Source organism: Heterodontus francisci, unplaced genomic scaffold (genome assembly GCF_036365525.1).
Source record: "Heterodontus francisci isolate sHetFra1 unplaced genomic scaffold, sHetFra1.hap1 HAP1_SCAFFOLD_377, whole genome shotgun sequence".
Taxonomy (NCBI): Eukaryota; Metazoa; Chordata; class Chondrichthyes; order Heterodontiformes; family Heterodontidae; genus Heterodontus; species Heterodontus francisci.
The window spans coordinates 849800-868107 of NW_027142041.1; the positions used below are offsets into that span (position 1 = coordinate 849800).

At 46.2% G+C, this 18308-nt stretch overlaps 1 protein-coding gene across 1 annotated transcript in view; it reads left to right on the forward strand.

The window, feature by feature from the left end:
• LOC137366348 (adenylate cyclase type 8-like) overlaps positions 1-18308 on the forward strand; it is a 266926-nt gene that overhangs the window by 243766 nt on the left and 4852 nt on the right. The window contains exons 24-25 of the mRNA XM_068028243.1: positions 704-796; positions 13781-13904. Coding sequence (XP_067884344.1) covers positions 704-796; positions 13781-13904 — 217 coding nt within the window. The remainder of the gene's footprint in view (positions 1-703; positions 797-13780; positions 13905-18308) is intronic.

Consider the following 18308-nt stretch of genomic DNA (forward strand, 5'->3'; position numbering starts at 1 on the left):
CGGACCAAATGCTGGAAGTTGGGATTAGAATGGGTGGATGGTTTTTCGGCCGGCACAGACACGATGGGCCAAGTGGTCTCTTTCTGTGCTGTAAACGTTCTGTGATTCTAAGCCTTTATTGCCTCTAGACTATTCCAATGGTTTCCTGGCCAGTCATCCATCTTCCGTCCTCTGTAAACTTCAGCCCATCTAAAACACTGTTGCCCATACCAGACTCTCACTAAGCCCCATTCACCCATTACCCTTGTGTTTGCTGCCCTACAATGGTTCCTGGTCCAGCAACACCTCAGTTAAGAATTAAAATATAATATTTTAAAATTATTTTTCCTCCTTGACCTTGCTTCTCCCTATCTCTATAACCTCCTCCAGCCCTATAACCCTCTGAGAGCTGTGTGCTGCTTCGACCCTGACCTCTCACATATTGATCTTCCCTTTCCCCACCATTGATGGCTATGCCTTCTGTTGTCGATGCCCAGACTAGAATTTCCTTTCTCAACCACTGTACTTCTTTCTCTTTCAAAACCCACATCTTTGACCAAACTATTGGTGACCTATCCCAATATCTCCTTTTGATTATGTCTCTTTGAAGATGCATGGGGATGTTGCTTTATGTGAAAGTCGCTATTGAAACACAAGTTATTGCTTTTTTTGAGTGGTAATGTTGATCTGAATTGATTCTGTTTCCCATGGTTTATTTCTGTAGCTGCTGGGTGATGAACGTTTTGAGAATATTGAAAAGATCAAGACCATTGGGAGTACGTACATGGCAGTGTCCGGCCTACACACAGAACAGCAGGTATTCCTGCACCTACACGTTAGACCCTTTGTAGCACTCGGCTGGTTAAATGCATGTTTCTTTTTCTTTTGGGCCTCCTTATCTCGAGAGACAATGGATAAGCACCTGGAGGTGGTCAGTGGTTTGTGAAGCAGCGCCTGGAGTGGCTATAAAGGCCAATTCTGGAGTGACAGGCTCTTCCACAGGTGCTGCAGAGAAATTTGTTTGTCGAGGCTGTTGCACAGTTGGCTCTCCCCTTGCGCCTCTGTCTTTTTTCCTGCCAACTACTAAGTCTCTTCGACTCACCACAATTTAGCCCTGTCTTTACGGCTGCCCGCCAGCTCTGGCGAACGCTGGCAACTGACTCCCACGACTTGTGATCAATGTCACAGGATTTCATGTCGCGTTTGCAGACGTCTTTAAAGCGGAGACATGGACGGCCGGTGGGTCTGATACCAGTGGCAAGCTCGCTGTACAATGTGTCTTTGGGGATCCTGCCATCTTCCATGCGGCTCACATGGCCAAGCCATCTCAAGTGCCGCTGACTCAGTAGTGTGTTTAAGCTGGGGATATTGGCCGCCTCGAGGACTTCTGTGTTGGAGATACGGTCCTGCCACCCGATGCCAAGTATTCTCCGGAGGCAGCAAAGATGGAATGAACTGAGACGTCGCTCTTGGCTGGCATACGTTGTCCAGGCCTCGCTGCCGTAGAGCAAGGTACTGAGGACACAGGCCTGATACACTCGGACTTTTGTGTTCCGTGTCAGTGCGCCATTTTCCCACACTCTCTTGGCCAGTCTGGACATAGCAGTGGAAGCCTTACCCATGCGCTTGTTGATTTCTGCATCTAGAGACAGGTTACTGGTGATAGTTGAGCCTAGGTAGGTGAACTCTTGAACCACTTCCAGAGCGTGGTCGCCAATATTGATGGATGGAGCATTTCTGACATCCTGCCCCATGATGTTCGTTTTCTTGAGGCTGATGGTTATGCCAAATTCATTGCAGGCAGCTGCAAACCTGTCGATGAGACTCTGCAGGCACTCTTCAGTGTGAGATGTTAAAGCAGCATCGTCAGCAAAGAGGAGTTCCCTGATGAGGACTTTCCGTACTTTGGACTTCGCTCTTAGACGGGCAAGGTTGAACAACCTGTCCCCTGATCTTGTGTGGAGGAAAGTTCCTTCTTCAGAGGACTTGAACATGTATGCTAACACATATGTGATAACACACTCCTTGTAACAATTGTTTTGTAGCATATTAGCCCAGAATTTGCTGAAAAGTTATGCCAAGGTTGTGGCATTTATTAAATTTTAAATTGATTTAAAATCATTTAAAAATTTAACCATTTAAAGTATTCCTCAATTCAGTTGAAGAACTCTGGTGCTGGAGACACAGCATTGACTTGATTTCTGGCCCGTGGGTGGTTTTATTTCCCAGGGTTTGGGAGTCTGCGCAGAGAATGAGTCAGCCCACACATGCTCTCATCTGTTAACCCAGATTTGCATGTGATGAACATTATTGGGAAGCGATCTAAGCAGTTGGTGAGATATATTCACGTCTGCTGACTCTGCATCGAAGAGAAATGTCATCACAGATGGTGACTTTTATGCTGCCCTTCAAGGGAAGGCAGCGATTGGTTGCATGATCCAAGGCAGACAGTAGAGATACCTGAAATTAAAAGACTCACAAATTAATAATTGCTTTCATTTATCAGGACCTAGTCCAGCCAGGATTCTTTGAAAATAGAAACCGTATTAGAAATATTATTGTAATAGTTTCCAGATGTAGGGAGTGGCCTGGTGCACAATTAGCTTGAACAATAATACATCATTGACCACGCCTTTTCTGATTCACTGATATTTTAATCAATTCTCTCGCAAATTTTGGTGTAATTTCGCCATTTTAGGATCATGGTCCAACTTATGGTGTTCAGCACCAATATCACTATTACAGTGAATTCCAGGTCAATATCACCATTACAGTGAATTCCAGGTCAATATCACCATTACAGTGAATTCCAGGTCAATATCACCATTACAGTGAATTCCAGGTCAATATCACCATTACAGTGAATTCCAGGTCAATATCACTATTACAGTGAATCTGTACAGCTATTGATTAGAATATTGTTTCCAGTTTGAGGTGCCTTATTTCATGAAGGATGTCAAAGCTGTGTCTGCCGTGGCTCAATGGGTAACGCTACTGCTTCTTGAGTCAGAGGCTGGGGGTTCAAGCACCTACTCCAGAAATATAGGCACCTCTAGGCTGACACGCTTAGTGCCAATGCTGAGGGAGCGCTTCAGTGTCAGAGGTGTCTTTCATATGTGATGTTAAACTAAGGCCCTGTCTGCCCTCTCAGGTGAACAGAAAAGATCCCATGGCCACTATTTGAAGAAGATCAACAGAGTTGTCCCTGGCGTTGTGGTCAATAGTCATCCCTCAATTAACATCTTTAAAATGTAATAAAAGGAAATAGGAGCTGGAGTCGGTCATCTGGCCGCTCGAGCCTGCTCTGTCACTCAATAAGATCTTGGCTGATCTGATTGTGGCCTTTACTCCACTTTCGTGCCAACCCACCCCACCACCCCACCCCCATCAGCCTTGACTCCCTTGTCAATCAAAAATATGTCTAAAATAAAAGCAAAATACTGCGGATGCTGGAAATCTGAAATAAAAACAAGAAATGCTGGAAATACTCAGCAGGTCTGGCAGCATCTGTGGAGAGAGAAGCAGAGTTAACGTTTCAGGTCAGTGACCCTTCATCAGAACTAGCAAATATGAGAAATGTGAAAGATTATAAGCAAGTAAAGCAGGGGTGGGACAAGAGATAACAAAGGAGAAGATGTAGATCGGACAAGGTCACAGAATAGCTGACCAGAAGGTAGTGGAGCAAAGGCAAACAATATGTTAATGGTGTGTTGAAAGACAAAGCTATCGTGCCCGCATCTACCACCTCCGCTGGCAATGCGTTCCAGGCACCCACCACCCTCTGCCTAAAGAACTTTCCACGCATATCCCCCCTAAACTTTTCCCCTTTCACTTTGAACTCGTGTCCCCTTGTAATTGAATCCCCCACTCTGGGAAAAAGCTTCTTGCTATCCACCCTGTCTATCCCTCTCATGATTTTGTACACCTCAATCAGGTCCCCCCTCAACCTCCGTCTTTCTAATGAAAATAATCCTAATCTACTCAACCTCTCTTCATAGCTAGCACCCTCCATACCAGGCAACATCCTGGTGAACCTCCTCTGCACCCTCTCCAAAGCATCCACATCCTTTTGATAATGTGGCGACCAGAACTGCACGCAGTATTCCAAATGTGGCCAAACCAAAGTCTTATACAACTGTAACATGACCTGCCAACTCTTGTACTCAATACCCCGTCCGATGAAGGAAAGCATGCCATATGCCTTCTTGACCACTCTATTGACCTGCGTTGCCACCTTCAGGGATCAATGGACCTGAACACCCAAATCTCTCTGTACATCAATTTTCCCCAGGACTTTTCCATTTACTGTATAGTTCACTCTTGAATTGGATCTTCCAAAATGCATCACCTCGCATTTGCCCTGATTGAACTCCATCTGCCATTTCTCTGCCCAACTCTCTAATCTATCTATATTCTGCTGTATTCTCTGACAGTCCCCTTCACTATCTTCTACTCCACCAGTCTTAGTGTCGTCTGCAAACTTGCTAATCAGACCACCTATACTTTCCTCCTGACCTGACCTGACCTGACCTGAAACGTTAACTCTGCTTCTCTCACTGCAGATGCTGCCAGACCTGCTGAGTATTTCCAGCATTTCTTCTTGTTATTTCAAAAATCTGTCTAACTCAGTCTTGAATATATTCAATGACTCAGCCTTCACTGCTTTCCAAAGGTTCCAAAGATTCACAACCCTCAGAGAAGAAATTTCTCCTGATCTCCATCTTAAATGGGAGACCTCTTATTTTTGAAACTGTGCCCCCGAAGGGGAAACATACTTTCAGCATCTACCCTGTCAAGCCCCCTCAGAATCTTACACATTTCAATAAGATCAGAGCAGAGTAGATCAAACAGATTATCTGATCGTTACCACATTGTCATTTGAGGAATCTTGCTGTGCACAAATTGAATGAAAGAATGATTACAGCAGAGAAGGGGGCCATTTGGCCTGTCATGTCTGTCCCGGCTCTCTGAAAGGGCAGTGTACTGAGTCCCACACCCCATCCTTTTCCCTGTAGCCATGTAAATTCTTTCTCTTCAGATAATTATCCAATTCTCTTTTGAAGGCCCTGATTTGAATCTGCCTCCACCATACTCTCAGGCAGTGTATTCCAGACCCTAACCACTCGCTGTGTAAAAATGTTTTTCCTCCTGTCGCTGTTGCTTCTTTTGCCAATCACCTTAAATCAGTGTCCTCTGATTCTCAACTCTTCCAATGACAGAAACAGTTTCTCTCTATCTACTCTGTCCAGACCCCTCATGATTTTGAACATTTCTTTCAAATCACCTCTTAATCTTCTTTTCCCCAAGGTAGACAGCCCCAGCAGCTTCTCTAATCTGTCCACATAACTGAAGTTCCTCATTCCTGGAACTATTCTCATGAATCTTTTCTACCCCCTCTCTAATGCCTTCACATCCATCCTGATGTGTAGTGCCCAGAACTGGACACAATACTCCTTTTGAGGCTGAACCAGTTTTTTATACAGGTTTATTATAACTTCCTTGTTTTTGTACTCTATGCCTCTACTTATAAATTCCAGGACCCCATATGCTCTAGTAACCATTTTCTCAACCTGCCCTGCCACCTTCAATGATTTGTGTACATATACTCCCAGGTCCCTCCACTCCTGCACCCACTTTACAGTTGTATCCGTTATTTTATATTGCCTCTCCTCATTCTTCCTACCAAAATAAATCACTTCCACCTTTTCTGCATTAAATTTCATCTGCCACTTGTCTGCCCATTCCACCCTTCTGTCTGTTTTCTCTTGAAGTTTATCACTTTTCTCCTCACAGTTCACAATACTTCCAAGTTTTGTGTCATCTGCAGATTTTGAAATTGTGCCCTGTACACCCAAGTCTAGGTCATTAATATAGATCAGGAAAAACAGGCGTCCAACATCAGCCCCTGGGGAGCCCCACTCTATACCTTCCTGCAGTCCGAAAACCAATTGTTCAGCACTACTCTGTTTCCTTTCACTCAGTCAGTTTCATATCTATGCTGCTACTGTCCTTTTTATTCCATGGGCTCTAACTTTGCTGACAAGCCTGTTATGTGGCACTTTATTAAAAGCCTTTTAGAAATCCATGTACACCACATCAACCACATTACCCTCATCAGCCCTCTCTGTTACCTCATCAAAAAACTCAAGTAAGTTGGTTAAACACCATTTTCCCTTAACAAATCTGTGCTGACTTCCCTTAGTTAATCCACATTTGTCCTCGTGACTGTTAATTTTGTCCCGAATTATCGTTTCTAAAATCTTTCCCACCAACGAGGTTGAACTGACTTGGCTTTATCCTTACATCCTTGTTCAAGAAAGGATATAACATCTATATAGGGCGGCACAGTGGCGCAGTGGTTAGCACCGCAGCCTCACAGCTCCAGGGACCCGGGTTCGATTCTGGGTACTGCCTGTGTGGAGTTTGCAAGTTCTCCCTGTGTCTGCGTGGGTTTTCTCCGGGTGCTCCGGTTTCCTCCCACAAGCCAAAAGACTTGCAGGTTGATAGGTAAATTGGCCATTATAAATTGTCACTAGTATAGGTAGGTGGTAGGGAAATATAGGGACAGGTGGGGATGTTTGGTAGGAATATGGGATTAGTGTAGGATTAGTATAAATGGGTGGTTGATGTTCGGCACAGACTCGGTGGGCCGAAGGGCCTGTTTCAGTGCTGTATCTCTAATCTAATCTAATCTGCAATTCTCTAGTCCTCTGGCACCACCTCTGTATCTAAGATTTGGGAGATTATGGCCAGTGGCTCTGCAACTTCCACCCTTACTTCCCTCGGTATCCTTAGATGCATCTCATTAACTTTAAGTACAGACAGCCTATCTAATACCTCCTCTTTATTAATTTTTAGCTCATCCATTGTCTCAACTACCTCCTCTATCACTATGACTTGGGCAGCATCTTCTTCCTTGGTAAAGACAGATGCAAAGTACTCATTTAGTACTGCAGCTATGCCCCCTGTCTCCATGCACAAATCTCCTTTTTGGTCTCTAATTCACCCCACTCCTCCATTTACCATCCTTTTACTATTTTTATGCCGATAGAAGAGTTTTGGATTCCCTTTTATGTTAGCCGACAGTCTTTTCTCATACTCTCTCTTTGCTTCTCTTTTTCACTTCTCCGCTGAACCTTCTATATTCATCCTGGTTCTTACTTGTATTTATCTGTCTGACATCTGTCATATGCACCCTTTTTCTGTTTCATCTTACTCTCTAACTCTTTTGCCATCCAGGGAGCTCTGGATTTGTTCGTCCTATCTTCCCACCTTGTGGGAATGTACATTGACTATACCTGAACTGCCTCCTCTTCAAAGGCAGCCCATTGTTCCATGACAGTTTTGTCTTCCAGTCTTTGATTCCCGTTGACATCGGATGAGAACGGAGCTGGTTCATTGAAGTTAACTCTTCCCCAATGAATTATTTTTACTCTGCGTTGGTCCTTGTTTTTTCCATAGCCAACCTAAACCGATGGTACGATGATCACTTTCCCTAAATGTTCCCCCACTGACACTTGATCCACTGACCCATCTTATTCCCCAGTACCAAATCCAGCAATGCCTCCTTGCTTGTTGGACTGGAAACATAATGATGTAGAAAATTCTCATGAACACACTCTAGATACTCTTGTCCTCCTCTGCCCTTTACACTATTACTATCCCAGTCTATATGAGGATGATTAAAGTCCCTCCATTATAACTACTCTTATAATTCTTGTATCTCTCTAATTTCCTTGCAAATTTGTTCCTCTATATCTTTGCTGCTAGTTGGTGGCCTATAGAATACACCCAGCAGTGTAATGGGACCTCTATTTTTTCTTAGCTCTAACCAAATAGATTCTGTCTTCGACCCCTCCAGGACATCCTCTCTCTCCAGCACTGTAATGTTCTCCTTAATCAATACTGCCACCCCTCCTCCTATCTTTCCTTCTGTATCTTTCCTGAGCACCTTGTAACCAGGAATATTTAGTAACTAGTTATATCCTTTTTTTGAATCAGGTCTCCATTATTGCCATGACAAATTGGCTGCTGCATTTCCTACATTACAACAGTGACTACACTTCGAAACATTTAATTGATAGTATAGCGCTTCGGGATATCCTGAGGTCATGAAAGGTGCTATATAAATGTCAGTCTTTCTTTCCTTTCATGGAGAGAGTGCACAAGAGTTTCATGAAGACTCCAGAGATGAAAGGCCTTAATTTTAAGCTTCATTCGAATAGAGAAGATTGAGATTTGATAGATGTGTGAAAAGTCCTGAGGAGCTATAAAAGTATAAACAGGGTGAAGGCTTTCCCACTCGGAAGCAAGGCAGTAACAAGCTAGTATAAATTTCAGACTATCTCCAGCAAATAAAAGAAGAATTAGGAGAATGCTTTTGAAATTTTTACTTAGGCAGAGGGCTGTTAGGACATAGAATTTCTTACCAGAAATAATTTGGGGTGTAGAATTAATAAAAGCTTTTAAAAGGGAAAGGAATCAATACATCCAAAGGAAAATATATTAAAAGGATATGAGGAAATGGCACAGATTGAGACTGAGGGGAGAGCTCTCAAAGAGAGGGCACGGGGGCGATGAGGGAATGGGAAGGGGACTGAGGGGAGAGCTGTCAGAGAGAATGTTTAGGAAGTATCTCCAGCTGCTTCAGCTCGAGCTCAGGATTTTTGAGCATGAGTGGCAGTGTGGAGTCACTGCGGAGCATCAGGGAGCAGGAGAGTTTCCTGGATTATACTTTCCCGAAGGTGGTCACCCCACAGGCAGTAAGAGTTCAGGATACTAGGTGGGTGGCCATCCATAAGACGAGGAAGAGGCAGGAGGTGTAGGAGTCTTTGGGGTTTGTGCCACTCTCAAACAGGTACTCAGCATTGGTGACTGCTGGGAATGACGATACCCTGAAGGAGTGCAGTCAATTTCATGACACCAATGGGCAAGGGACTGAACAGGCGGGAACAGCAAAATGTAGAAATGATGTTGTCGTTGGAGATTCCATAGTCAGGGGAACAGATTGGCATTTCTGTAATCGTTATCGTGAGTCTTGCATGGTGTGTTGCTCCCTGGTGCCGAGTAATGGATATTTTGCAGGGGGAAGGGAGTGAGCCAGAAACAAAAACAAGAAATGCTGGAAGCCAGAAGTTGTGGTACACGTTTTTCAAGATTTTCAGATTTTTCAGGAGCTAAGGAGGAGGTTAAAGAGTAGCACCTCAAAGGTTTTTCTTTAATTTGTTTCATGGGATGTGGGCGTCGCTGGCTCGGCCAGCATTTGTTGCCCATCCCTAATTGCCTTGAGAATGTGGTGGTGAGTTGCCTTCTTGAATCGTTGCAGTCCATCTGGTGCGGGTGCACCCACAGTGCTGTTAGGGAGGGACTTCCAGGATTTTGACCCAGTGACAGTGAAGGAACGGCGATATAGTTCCAAGTCAGGATGGTGTGTGACTTGGAGGGGAACTTGCAGGTGGTGATGTTCCCATGCATCTGCTGCCCTTGTCCTTCTAAGTGGAAGAGGTTGTGCGTTTTGAAGATGCTGTCAAAGGAGCCTTGGTGAGTTGCTGCAGTGCAACTTGTAGATGGTACACACTGCTGCCACTGTGCGTCATTGGTGGAGGGAGTGAATGTTTAAGGTGGTGGGTGGGGTGCCAATCAAGTGGGCTGCTTTGTCGTAGATGGTGTTGAAATTCCTGCGTGTTGTTGGAGCCACACCCATCCAGGCAAGTGGAGAGTATTCCATCACACTCCTGATTTGTGCCTTGTAGATGGTGGACAGGCGCTTGGGAGTCAGGAGGTGAGTTACTCGCTGCAGGATTCCCAGCGTCTGACCTGCTTTTGTATCCATAATATGTGGCTGGTCTAGTTACGTTTCTGGTCAAGAGTGACCTCCAGGATGTTGATAGTGGGAGATTCAGCGATAGTAATGCCATTGAATGTCAAGGGGAGATGGTTAGATTCTCTCTTGTTGGAGATGGTCATTGCCTAGCACTTGTGTGGTGTTACATATGGACCCGGACTGCTTCAGTATCTGAGGAATCACGAATGGTGCTGAACGTTGTGCAATCATTAGCAAACATCTCCACTTCTGACCTCATGATTGAAGGAAGGTCATTGATGAAGCAACTGAAGATGGTTGGGCCAAGGACACTACCCTGAGGAACTCCTACAGTGATGTCCTGGAGCTCAGATGATTGACCTCCAACCACCACAACCATCTTCCTCTGCGCTAGGAATGACTCCAACCAGCAGAGGGTTTTCCCCCTGATTCCCATTGACCTCAGTTTTGCTGATGCCATTCTCGGTCAGATGTTGACTTGATGTCAAGGGCAGTCACTCTCACCTCACCTCTTGAGTTCAGCTCTTTTGTCTATGTTTGAACCAAGGCTGTAATGAGGTCAGGAGCTGGGTGGCCCTGGCGGAACCCAAACTGAGCAGGTTATTGCTAAGCAAGTGCTGCTTGATAGCGCTGTTGATGACACCTTCCATCACTTTACTGATGATTGAGAGTAGGCTGATGGGGCGGTAATTGGCCGGGTTGGACTTGTCCTGCTTTTTGTGTACAGGACATACCTGGGCAATTTTCCACATTGTCAGGTAGATGCCAGTGCTGTAGCTGTACTGGAACAGCTTGGCTAGGGGCGTGGCAAGTTCGGGAGCACAGGTCTTCAGTACTATTGCCGGAATATTGTCAGGGCCCATACTCTTTGCAGTATCCAGTGCCTTCAGTCATTTCTTGTTATCACTCTGAGTGAATCGAATTGGCTGAAGATTGGCATCTGTGATGCTGGGGACTTCAGGAGGAAGCCGAGATGGATGATCAACTTGGCACTTCTGGCTGAAGATTGTTGCAAATGCTTCAGCCTTATCTTTTGCACTGATGTGCTGGGCTCCCCCATCATTGAGGATGGGGATATTTGTGGAGCCACCTCCTCCAGTTAGTTGTTTAATTGTCCACCACCATTCACGGCTGGATGTGGCAGGACTGCAGAGCTTAGATCTGATCCGTTGGTTATGGGATCGCTTAGCTCTATCTGTCGCATGCTGCTTACGCAGTTTGGCATGCAAGTAGTCCTGTGTTGTAGCTTCACCAGGTTGACATCTCATTTTGAGGTATGCCTGGTGCTGCTCCTGGCATGCCCTCCTACACTCTTCATTGAACCAGGGTTGGTACCCCGGCTTGATGGTAATGGTAGAATGGGGAATATGCCGGGCCATGAGGTTACAGATTGTGGTTGAGTACAATTCTGCTGCTGCTGATGGCCCACAGCACCTCATGGATGCCCAGTTTTACATTGCTGTTTGAAATCTATCCCATTTAGCACGGTGATAGTGCCACACAACACGAAGGAGGGCATCCTCAATGTGAAGGCAGGACTTTGTCTCCACAAGGACTGTGCGATGGTCACTCCTACCAATACTGTCATGGACAGATACATCTGTGGCAGGTAGATTGGTGAGGACGAGGTCAAGTATAGGTTGGAGAAGCTGGGGCTGTTCTCCCTGGAGCAAAGAGGATTGAGGGGAGATTTGTTAGAGATGTACAAGATTATGACAGGTTTAGATAAGTTAGACAAATAAAAGCTGTTCCCATTAGCTGATGGTACAAGGACTAGGGGACACAGATTGAAGGTTTTGGGCAAGAGATGCAGGGGGAAAAGAACTTTTTTAACACAGAGTGATAATGACCTGGAACTTGCTGCCCATGAGGGGGAAATGGAGACAATCAATGATTTCAAAAGGAAATTGGATAGGCACTTGAGAGAAGTAAACTTGAAGGGTTATGGGGATCCAGCAGGAGACTGCAGCTGACTGGATTGTTTCATGGAGAGCTGGCAAGGACTCAGTGGGCTGAATGGCCTCCTCCTATGCCGTAAATGACTCTATGACTCTCTGGCAGGGGATCGATGGGGGATGGGACTGAGAGGAGAGCTCTCAGAGAGTGGGCATGGTGGCGTTGGGGGAATGATGAAAGGGAATGGGTTTTTTTATTCATTCATGGGATATGGGTGTCGTTGGCAAGGCCAGCATTTGTTGCCCATCCCTAAATGCTCTTGGCAACTGAGTGGCTTGCTAGGCCATTTCAGGGGTCATTTAAGATACAACCATGTTGCTGTGGGTCTGGAGTCACATGTAGGCCAGACCAGGTAAGGATTCAGATTTCCTTCCCTAAAGAACATTAGTGAACCAAATGGGTTTTTACAACAATCAATGAAAGTTTCTTGGCACGATTCCTGAAACTAGGGCCGGGATTTTACCCTAGGCGGATGGGAGCCGGCCGCTGACTGAAAAGTCAGTGGTGAACCCGCTTCTGCCTCGCCTGGGGATCTGACCCATATTGTGCGGGCCCCTGGCTTCAATTGGTGTGAGGCGGGACTTCCAACCGCTTGAGGTAGGATGTCCCGCCTAATAGAGCTGCTGGCCAATCAGCGGGCCGGCAGCTTTTAGTCCCAGCAGCGCCACCGGGAGTGGTGGCCACTGCTGGGACTACAGCCCAGTGTGAAAAGATGTCGGGGAGCCTGGAGCAAAGTTAAGTTTTGGTTGCCTTGCCGGGAGTAATCGGTTGGGTGGAGCACCCGCCCGAAGCCTGAAGCCGCAGAGTGGTCAATTGGGGAGAAGGGGGGGGGTATTGGGTGTTGGGGGTGGTTGGGTTAGTGGGGGCGGCCCTCCATCGGGCACAGGGTGCCCGATCATGAGGGCACCCCCCCCCCAAATGTTTGTTGGTTTTATCAGGCAGCTTCTGTCAGTCCTCGGCCGTCCAACCAGCCACGGGTAAAATCCCTTGATTGGCCTGGGGCGGGCGGGCCATTTTTCACTGCCGCCACCAACCGTAAAGTGGCAGCAGAAGCAAGAGCGGCAGGAGGGCCCCCGGAGCCTCCCACTCCATGTTACGGCAGCCCCCACGCCACCATCCCACTCTTTGGGGTGGCATAAAATTCCGGCCAAGCATTCAATTCCAGATTTTTATGAATTAATTGAATTGAAATTCCAGTGGCTGCCGTGGTTGGATTTGAACCCATGACCCCTGGGACTTAGCCTGGGCCTTTGGATTACCAGTTCAGTGACATTTCCACTACGCTACCATCTCCTCTGAGGGCTGAGCTCTCACAAAGATGGCACAGGGGCAATGGGGGAATGGGACTGAGGGGAGACCTCTCCCAGGGGGAGGGCACAGGGGTGATGGGGGAATGGGACTGAGGGGAGACCTCTCCCAGGGGGAGGGCATAGGGGTGATGGGGAATAGGGAAAAGGGAATGGGACTGAGGGGCGAGCTCTCCCAGAGAGCAGGTACAGGGGAATTGGCCTCCTTCTGTGCTTTGTAATTCTCTGATTGTAATTGTGATAACTGTTGATTTTACTAATAAGACCCAACCATTCACATTTTGCTTATGACTCCACTCTACATTCATCAAGTTCTTTCAGATCTTATGGTCTCAGTGCTCACAACCCCTAGTCCTCTGAGTGCAATGGGTGAATCACAGCCACTTGCTTTATAAACCCTTGAATTGAATCCATTCCAGGCTAAAGCAGGAGGCGTATGTCAGCAAAGCTCCAAAAGAGCAAACCACCAGTCAACACAAAAAGTTGTAATTGTGCAGCATGGGTTGACTGCCCCTTTGAATTGCTCCTTGTTCCCATGAGGGTGTGGCTGGGTCTACACTCAGTGCTTCCCACAACAACACAACAGAGCTCAGTAACTCTCCATGCTGGGAATTATGCCCCAGCATTCCAGATGATGGCACATTGCTGCTCTGAGATGTGGCATCATCACTGTTGCCCAGTGTAAGAAAAGAATAATGCTGATATTTTGTTTCAGGATGATGATGATGATGATGATGAGTGGGCACACCTCTGTACCCTGGCAGACTTTGCACTTGCTCTGGAGAATACCATGCTAGAGATTCACAGACATTCCCACATCAACTTTAATCTCCGCGTTGGTAAGTCTCTGCACAAGATAAGTCGATGCAGATAGAGAAAAAAAGGAAAGATGCAGTATGGATAGAACACAGAATGGAGGGATTTAAGGATCGGTACAGATAAAGAACAGGATGCAGAGATACTGTAATAGTAACAACTTGTATTTATATAGCACCTTGGTGCTTCACAGGAATGTTATCAAACAAACATTGAGACCAGGCCACAGAATTACATAATTGGACAGATGACCAAATACTTGGTCAAAGAGGTAGGTTTTAAGGAGTGTCTTCAAGGATGCGAGAAAGTTACAGACGTTTAGGGAGGGATTAGAATAGGGAATCCATAGAGGGCAGAATTGGGGGAACGCAGTGATCTTGGAGGTTTGTGGGACTCGAGGAAACAGGATGAGAATTTTAAATTCAGGATGTTGTTGGACCAGGAGCAGGTCAATGAGCACAGATATGTGTGAATGGGACTTGGTGTGAGTTAGGATACAGGCAGCAGAGTTTTCAATGAACTCAAATTGACGGAGCACACAAAGTGGTAAGGCCAGCGAGGAGAACATTGGAATAGTCGAACCTAGAGACAACTAAGACATGGATAAGAGTTTCAGCAGCAGATGGGCTGAGGCAGGGTCGGAGACAGACGATGATATGAAGATGGAAGTAGGTGGTCTTGGAGGTGGGGAGGATATGGAGTCAGAAGATATGGGGTGCATATAGAGAATGGGATGCAAGGATATAAGGATCAGCATAGACACATCTACTTCCTCCCCCTCAACCAAGAAGGGATGGTCACCAGTTAGATGATAGAGAGCTGGTGTGAACTGGTTTGAACCTTTGCTAGTGTTTAGCAGATACTGTCAAACAGCAGCAATAGCACTATAACTCAGCATAAGATGTGTGTGTGTGTGTGTCACCATCCTTGTCACTGCAACAGGAACGTATAATTGACAAGAGGTCCCAGCAGTTTCAGTTTCACTGCCCTCTGCCATATAAGCACCATAGGTAACATTGCAGCAGTTTGTTCCAAGTCCAAGGGGGAATTTGATGTGCTCCTCCGCGGTGGGTTTGGAGGCAGGGTTTGGATGGGATGGTGGCGGGGGTGGACCCCACCAGCTTCCCACCTCTGCCAAAATTAAGTCTGGGGTGGGAAGGTTTCTGAACGGCCTTCCTGTCCCACTGCCAATTGAGGCACATCAGTGGGCAATTAACCCCAATTGAGGGCCTCATCCCACCACTGCCACAACTAGCCGAGCGGTGGCTGTGCCTGTTGCTGCAGGGGAAGCACGGCAAGAAAAACCATGTGGGTTGCTTGCTGGCTGCGGTGGGGGTGTGTGCCATGTTAAAAGGTGAGTGCCTGAATGAGGGACCCGGAATTGGGAAGGGGGTCCTATTGAAAGCCACCCCATGCCCTTACTGTCAACCCCCCTACACACCCCATCTCGTGCGACCCCTCCTGCCCTGACTTACCTGTGACCTGGGCCTGGCGCCACTCTGCGGCTTCAGGCTTCGGGTGGGTGCTCCACCAGCAGCAGCCAATACCTCGGCAGTGGCACTGCTCAGTTACAGAGCTGTTGGCCTGTAAGATTTAGGTATGGGGGTCACAGATACACAACGAAGGGTTTGAAAACCTCTGAGTCATTTAAAGAATTTTATTAAGTTTATTAAGAAGCAACAGTTCAAATACAATGAATATTAAGAAGTAGCAGTTTAAATATGATGATGCATTAGCTAAATAGACAGAATAAGTATACGACCTGTGACAAATGATTTTGCAGCTGACCTCTGCAGCTGGAAGGGCAGTCTTCTCTCTCCATGCTCTCTCTCTCTCTCTCTCTCTCTCGCTTTCTCTCACATTCTCTCTCTCGGCTGGTAGTTCACCCTATGTCAATCACTTGTTCGAACCCTTCTAACCAATGACTACAGCACAGATAATTGAGGTGTTGGGTGGTCACCTCCCCCTTGTCCATTACTTCAGCTCAAGGTCATGGTTCAGTTTACTTCACACTGGAGGTCAAATGTTAGCTTTCGTACACAAGGCTCCCTTGTATCAGCTTAGGAATGTTTCTGGTGTCTAGAGGCTTCTAGATGACCCCCCTTGGGAATGTCATGCTCTTCTCCCCCTATCTTATTTACACCAGTGATGACCCTGGTGTGAGGAACTGCTTCACTGTCTCTTCTGAGAGAGGAAGGAAAACAGTCTCTCTGTGGGTAATAAAAACAAGAAATGCTGGAAATACTCAGCAGGTCAGGCAGCATCTGTGGAGAGAGAAACAGAGTCAACGTTTCAGGTCAGTGACCCTTCATCATAGAAACATAGACAATAGGAGCAGGAGTAGGCCATTCGGCCCTTCGAGCCTGCTCCGTCATTCAATACGATCATGGCTGATCATCCAACTCAGTAACCTGTTCCCGCTTTCGTCACATACCCTTTGATCCCTTTCGACCCAAGAGCGAGATCTAACTCCTTCTTGAAAACATACAATGTTTTGGCCTCAGCTGCTTTCTCTGGTAGCGAATTCCACAGGCTCACCACTCTCTGGGTGAAGAAATCTCCTAATCTCAGTCCTGAAAGGTTTACCCCGTATCCTTAGACTATGACCCCACCATCGGGAACATCCTTCCTGCATCTACCCTGTCAAGTCCTGTTAGAATTTTATATGTTTCTATGAGATCCCCCCTCACTCTTCTGAACTCCAGCGAATATAATCCTAACCGACTCAATCACTCCTCATACGTCAGTCCCGCCATCCCAGGAATCAGTCTGGTAAACCTTCGCTGCACTCCCTCTATAGCAAGAACATCCTTCCTCAGATAAGGAGACCAAAACTACACACAATATTCCAGGTGTGGCCTCACCAAGGCCCTGTATAATTGCAGCAAGACATCCAGCCCCTGTACTCGAATCCTCTCGCTATGAAGGCCAACATACCATTTGCCTTTTTTACCGCCTGTTGCACCTGCATGCTTACCTTCAGCGACTGGTGTACGAGAACACCCAGGTCTCGTTGCATATTCCCCTCTCTCAGTTTATAGCCTAATAGATAATAATCTGCCTTCCTGTTTTTGCTACCAAAGTGGATAACCTCACATTTATCCACATTATACTGTATCTTCCATGCATTTGCCCACTCACTCAACTTGTCCAAATCACCCTGAAGCCTCTCTGCATCCTCCTCATAACTCACCCTCCCACCCAGTTTTGTGTCATCTGCAAATTTGGAGATATTACATTTAGTTTCCTCATCTAAATCATTAATATATATTGTGAATAGCTGGGGTCCTAGCACCGATCCCTGCGGTACCCCACTAGTCACTGCCTGCCACTCGGAAAACGACTCATTTATTCCTACTCTTTGTTTCCTGTCAGCCAACCAATTTTCTGTCCATCACAATACACTACCCCCAATCCCATGCGCTTTAATTTTACATGCTAATCTCTTATGTGGGACTTTGTCGAAAGCCTTCTGAAAGTCCAAATAAACCACATCCACTGGCTCCCCCTCATCAACTCTACTCGTTACATCCTCGAAGAATTCTAGTAGATTTGTGAAGCATGATTTCCTTTTCGTAAATCCATGCTGACTCTGCCCAATTCAACCACTTCTCCAAGTGCTCTGCTATAAAAACTTTGGTAATGGACTCTAGAATTTTCCCCACTGCCGATGTCAGGCTGACTGGTCTATAATTCCCTGCTTTCTCTCTACCTCCCTTTTTAAATAGTGGGGTTACATTAGCTACCCTCCAATCTGTAGGAACTGTTCCAGAGTCTATAGAATCTTGGAAGATGACCACCAATGCATCCACTATTTCTGGGGCCACTTCCTTAAGTATTCTGGGATGTAGATTATCAGGACCTGGGGATTTATCAGCTTTCAGTCTCATCAATTTCCCCAGCACCATTTCTCTACTAATACTGATTTCTTTCAGTTCTTCTCTCTCACTAAACCCTGTGTTCCCCAACATTTCTGGTATGTTATTTGTGTCCTCCTTTGTGAAGACAGAACCAAAGTATGCATTTAGTTGGTCAGCCATTTCTTTGGTCCCCAAAATAAATTCCCCTGTTTCTGACTGTAAGGGACCTACATTTGTCTTCACCAATCTTTTTCTCTTCACATACCTATAGAAACTTTTCCAGTCAGTTTTTCTGTTCCCCACAAGCTTACTCTTGTACTCTATTTTCCCCTTCTTAATCAATCCTTTGGCCCTCCTTTGCTGAATTCTAAACTGCTCCCAATCCTCAGGTCTGTTGTTTTTTCTGGTGAATTTGTGTGCCTCTTCCTTGGATCTAATGCTATCTCTAATTTCCCTTGTAAGCCATTGTTTGGCTACCTTTCCCGTTTTACTTTTGCGCCAGACAGGAATAAACAACTGTTGCAGTTCATCCATGCACTCTTTAAATGTTTGCCATTGCCTATCCAC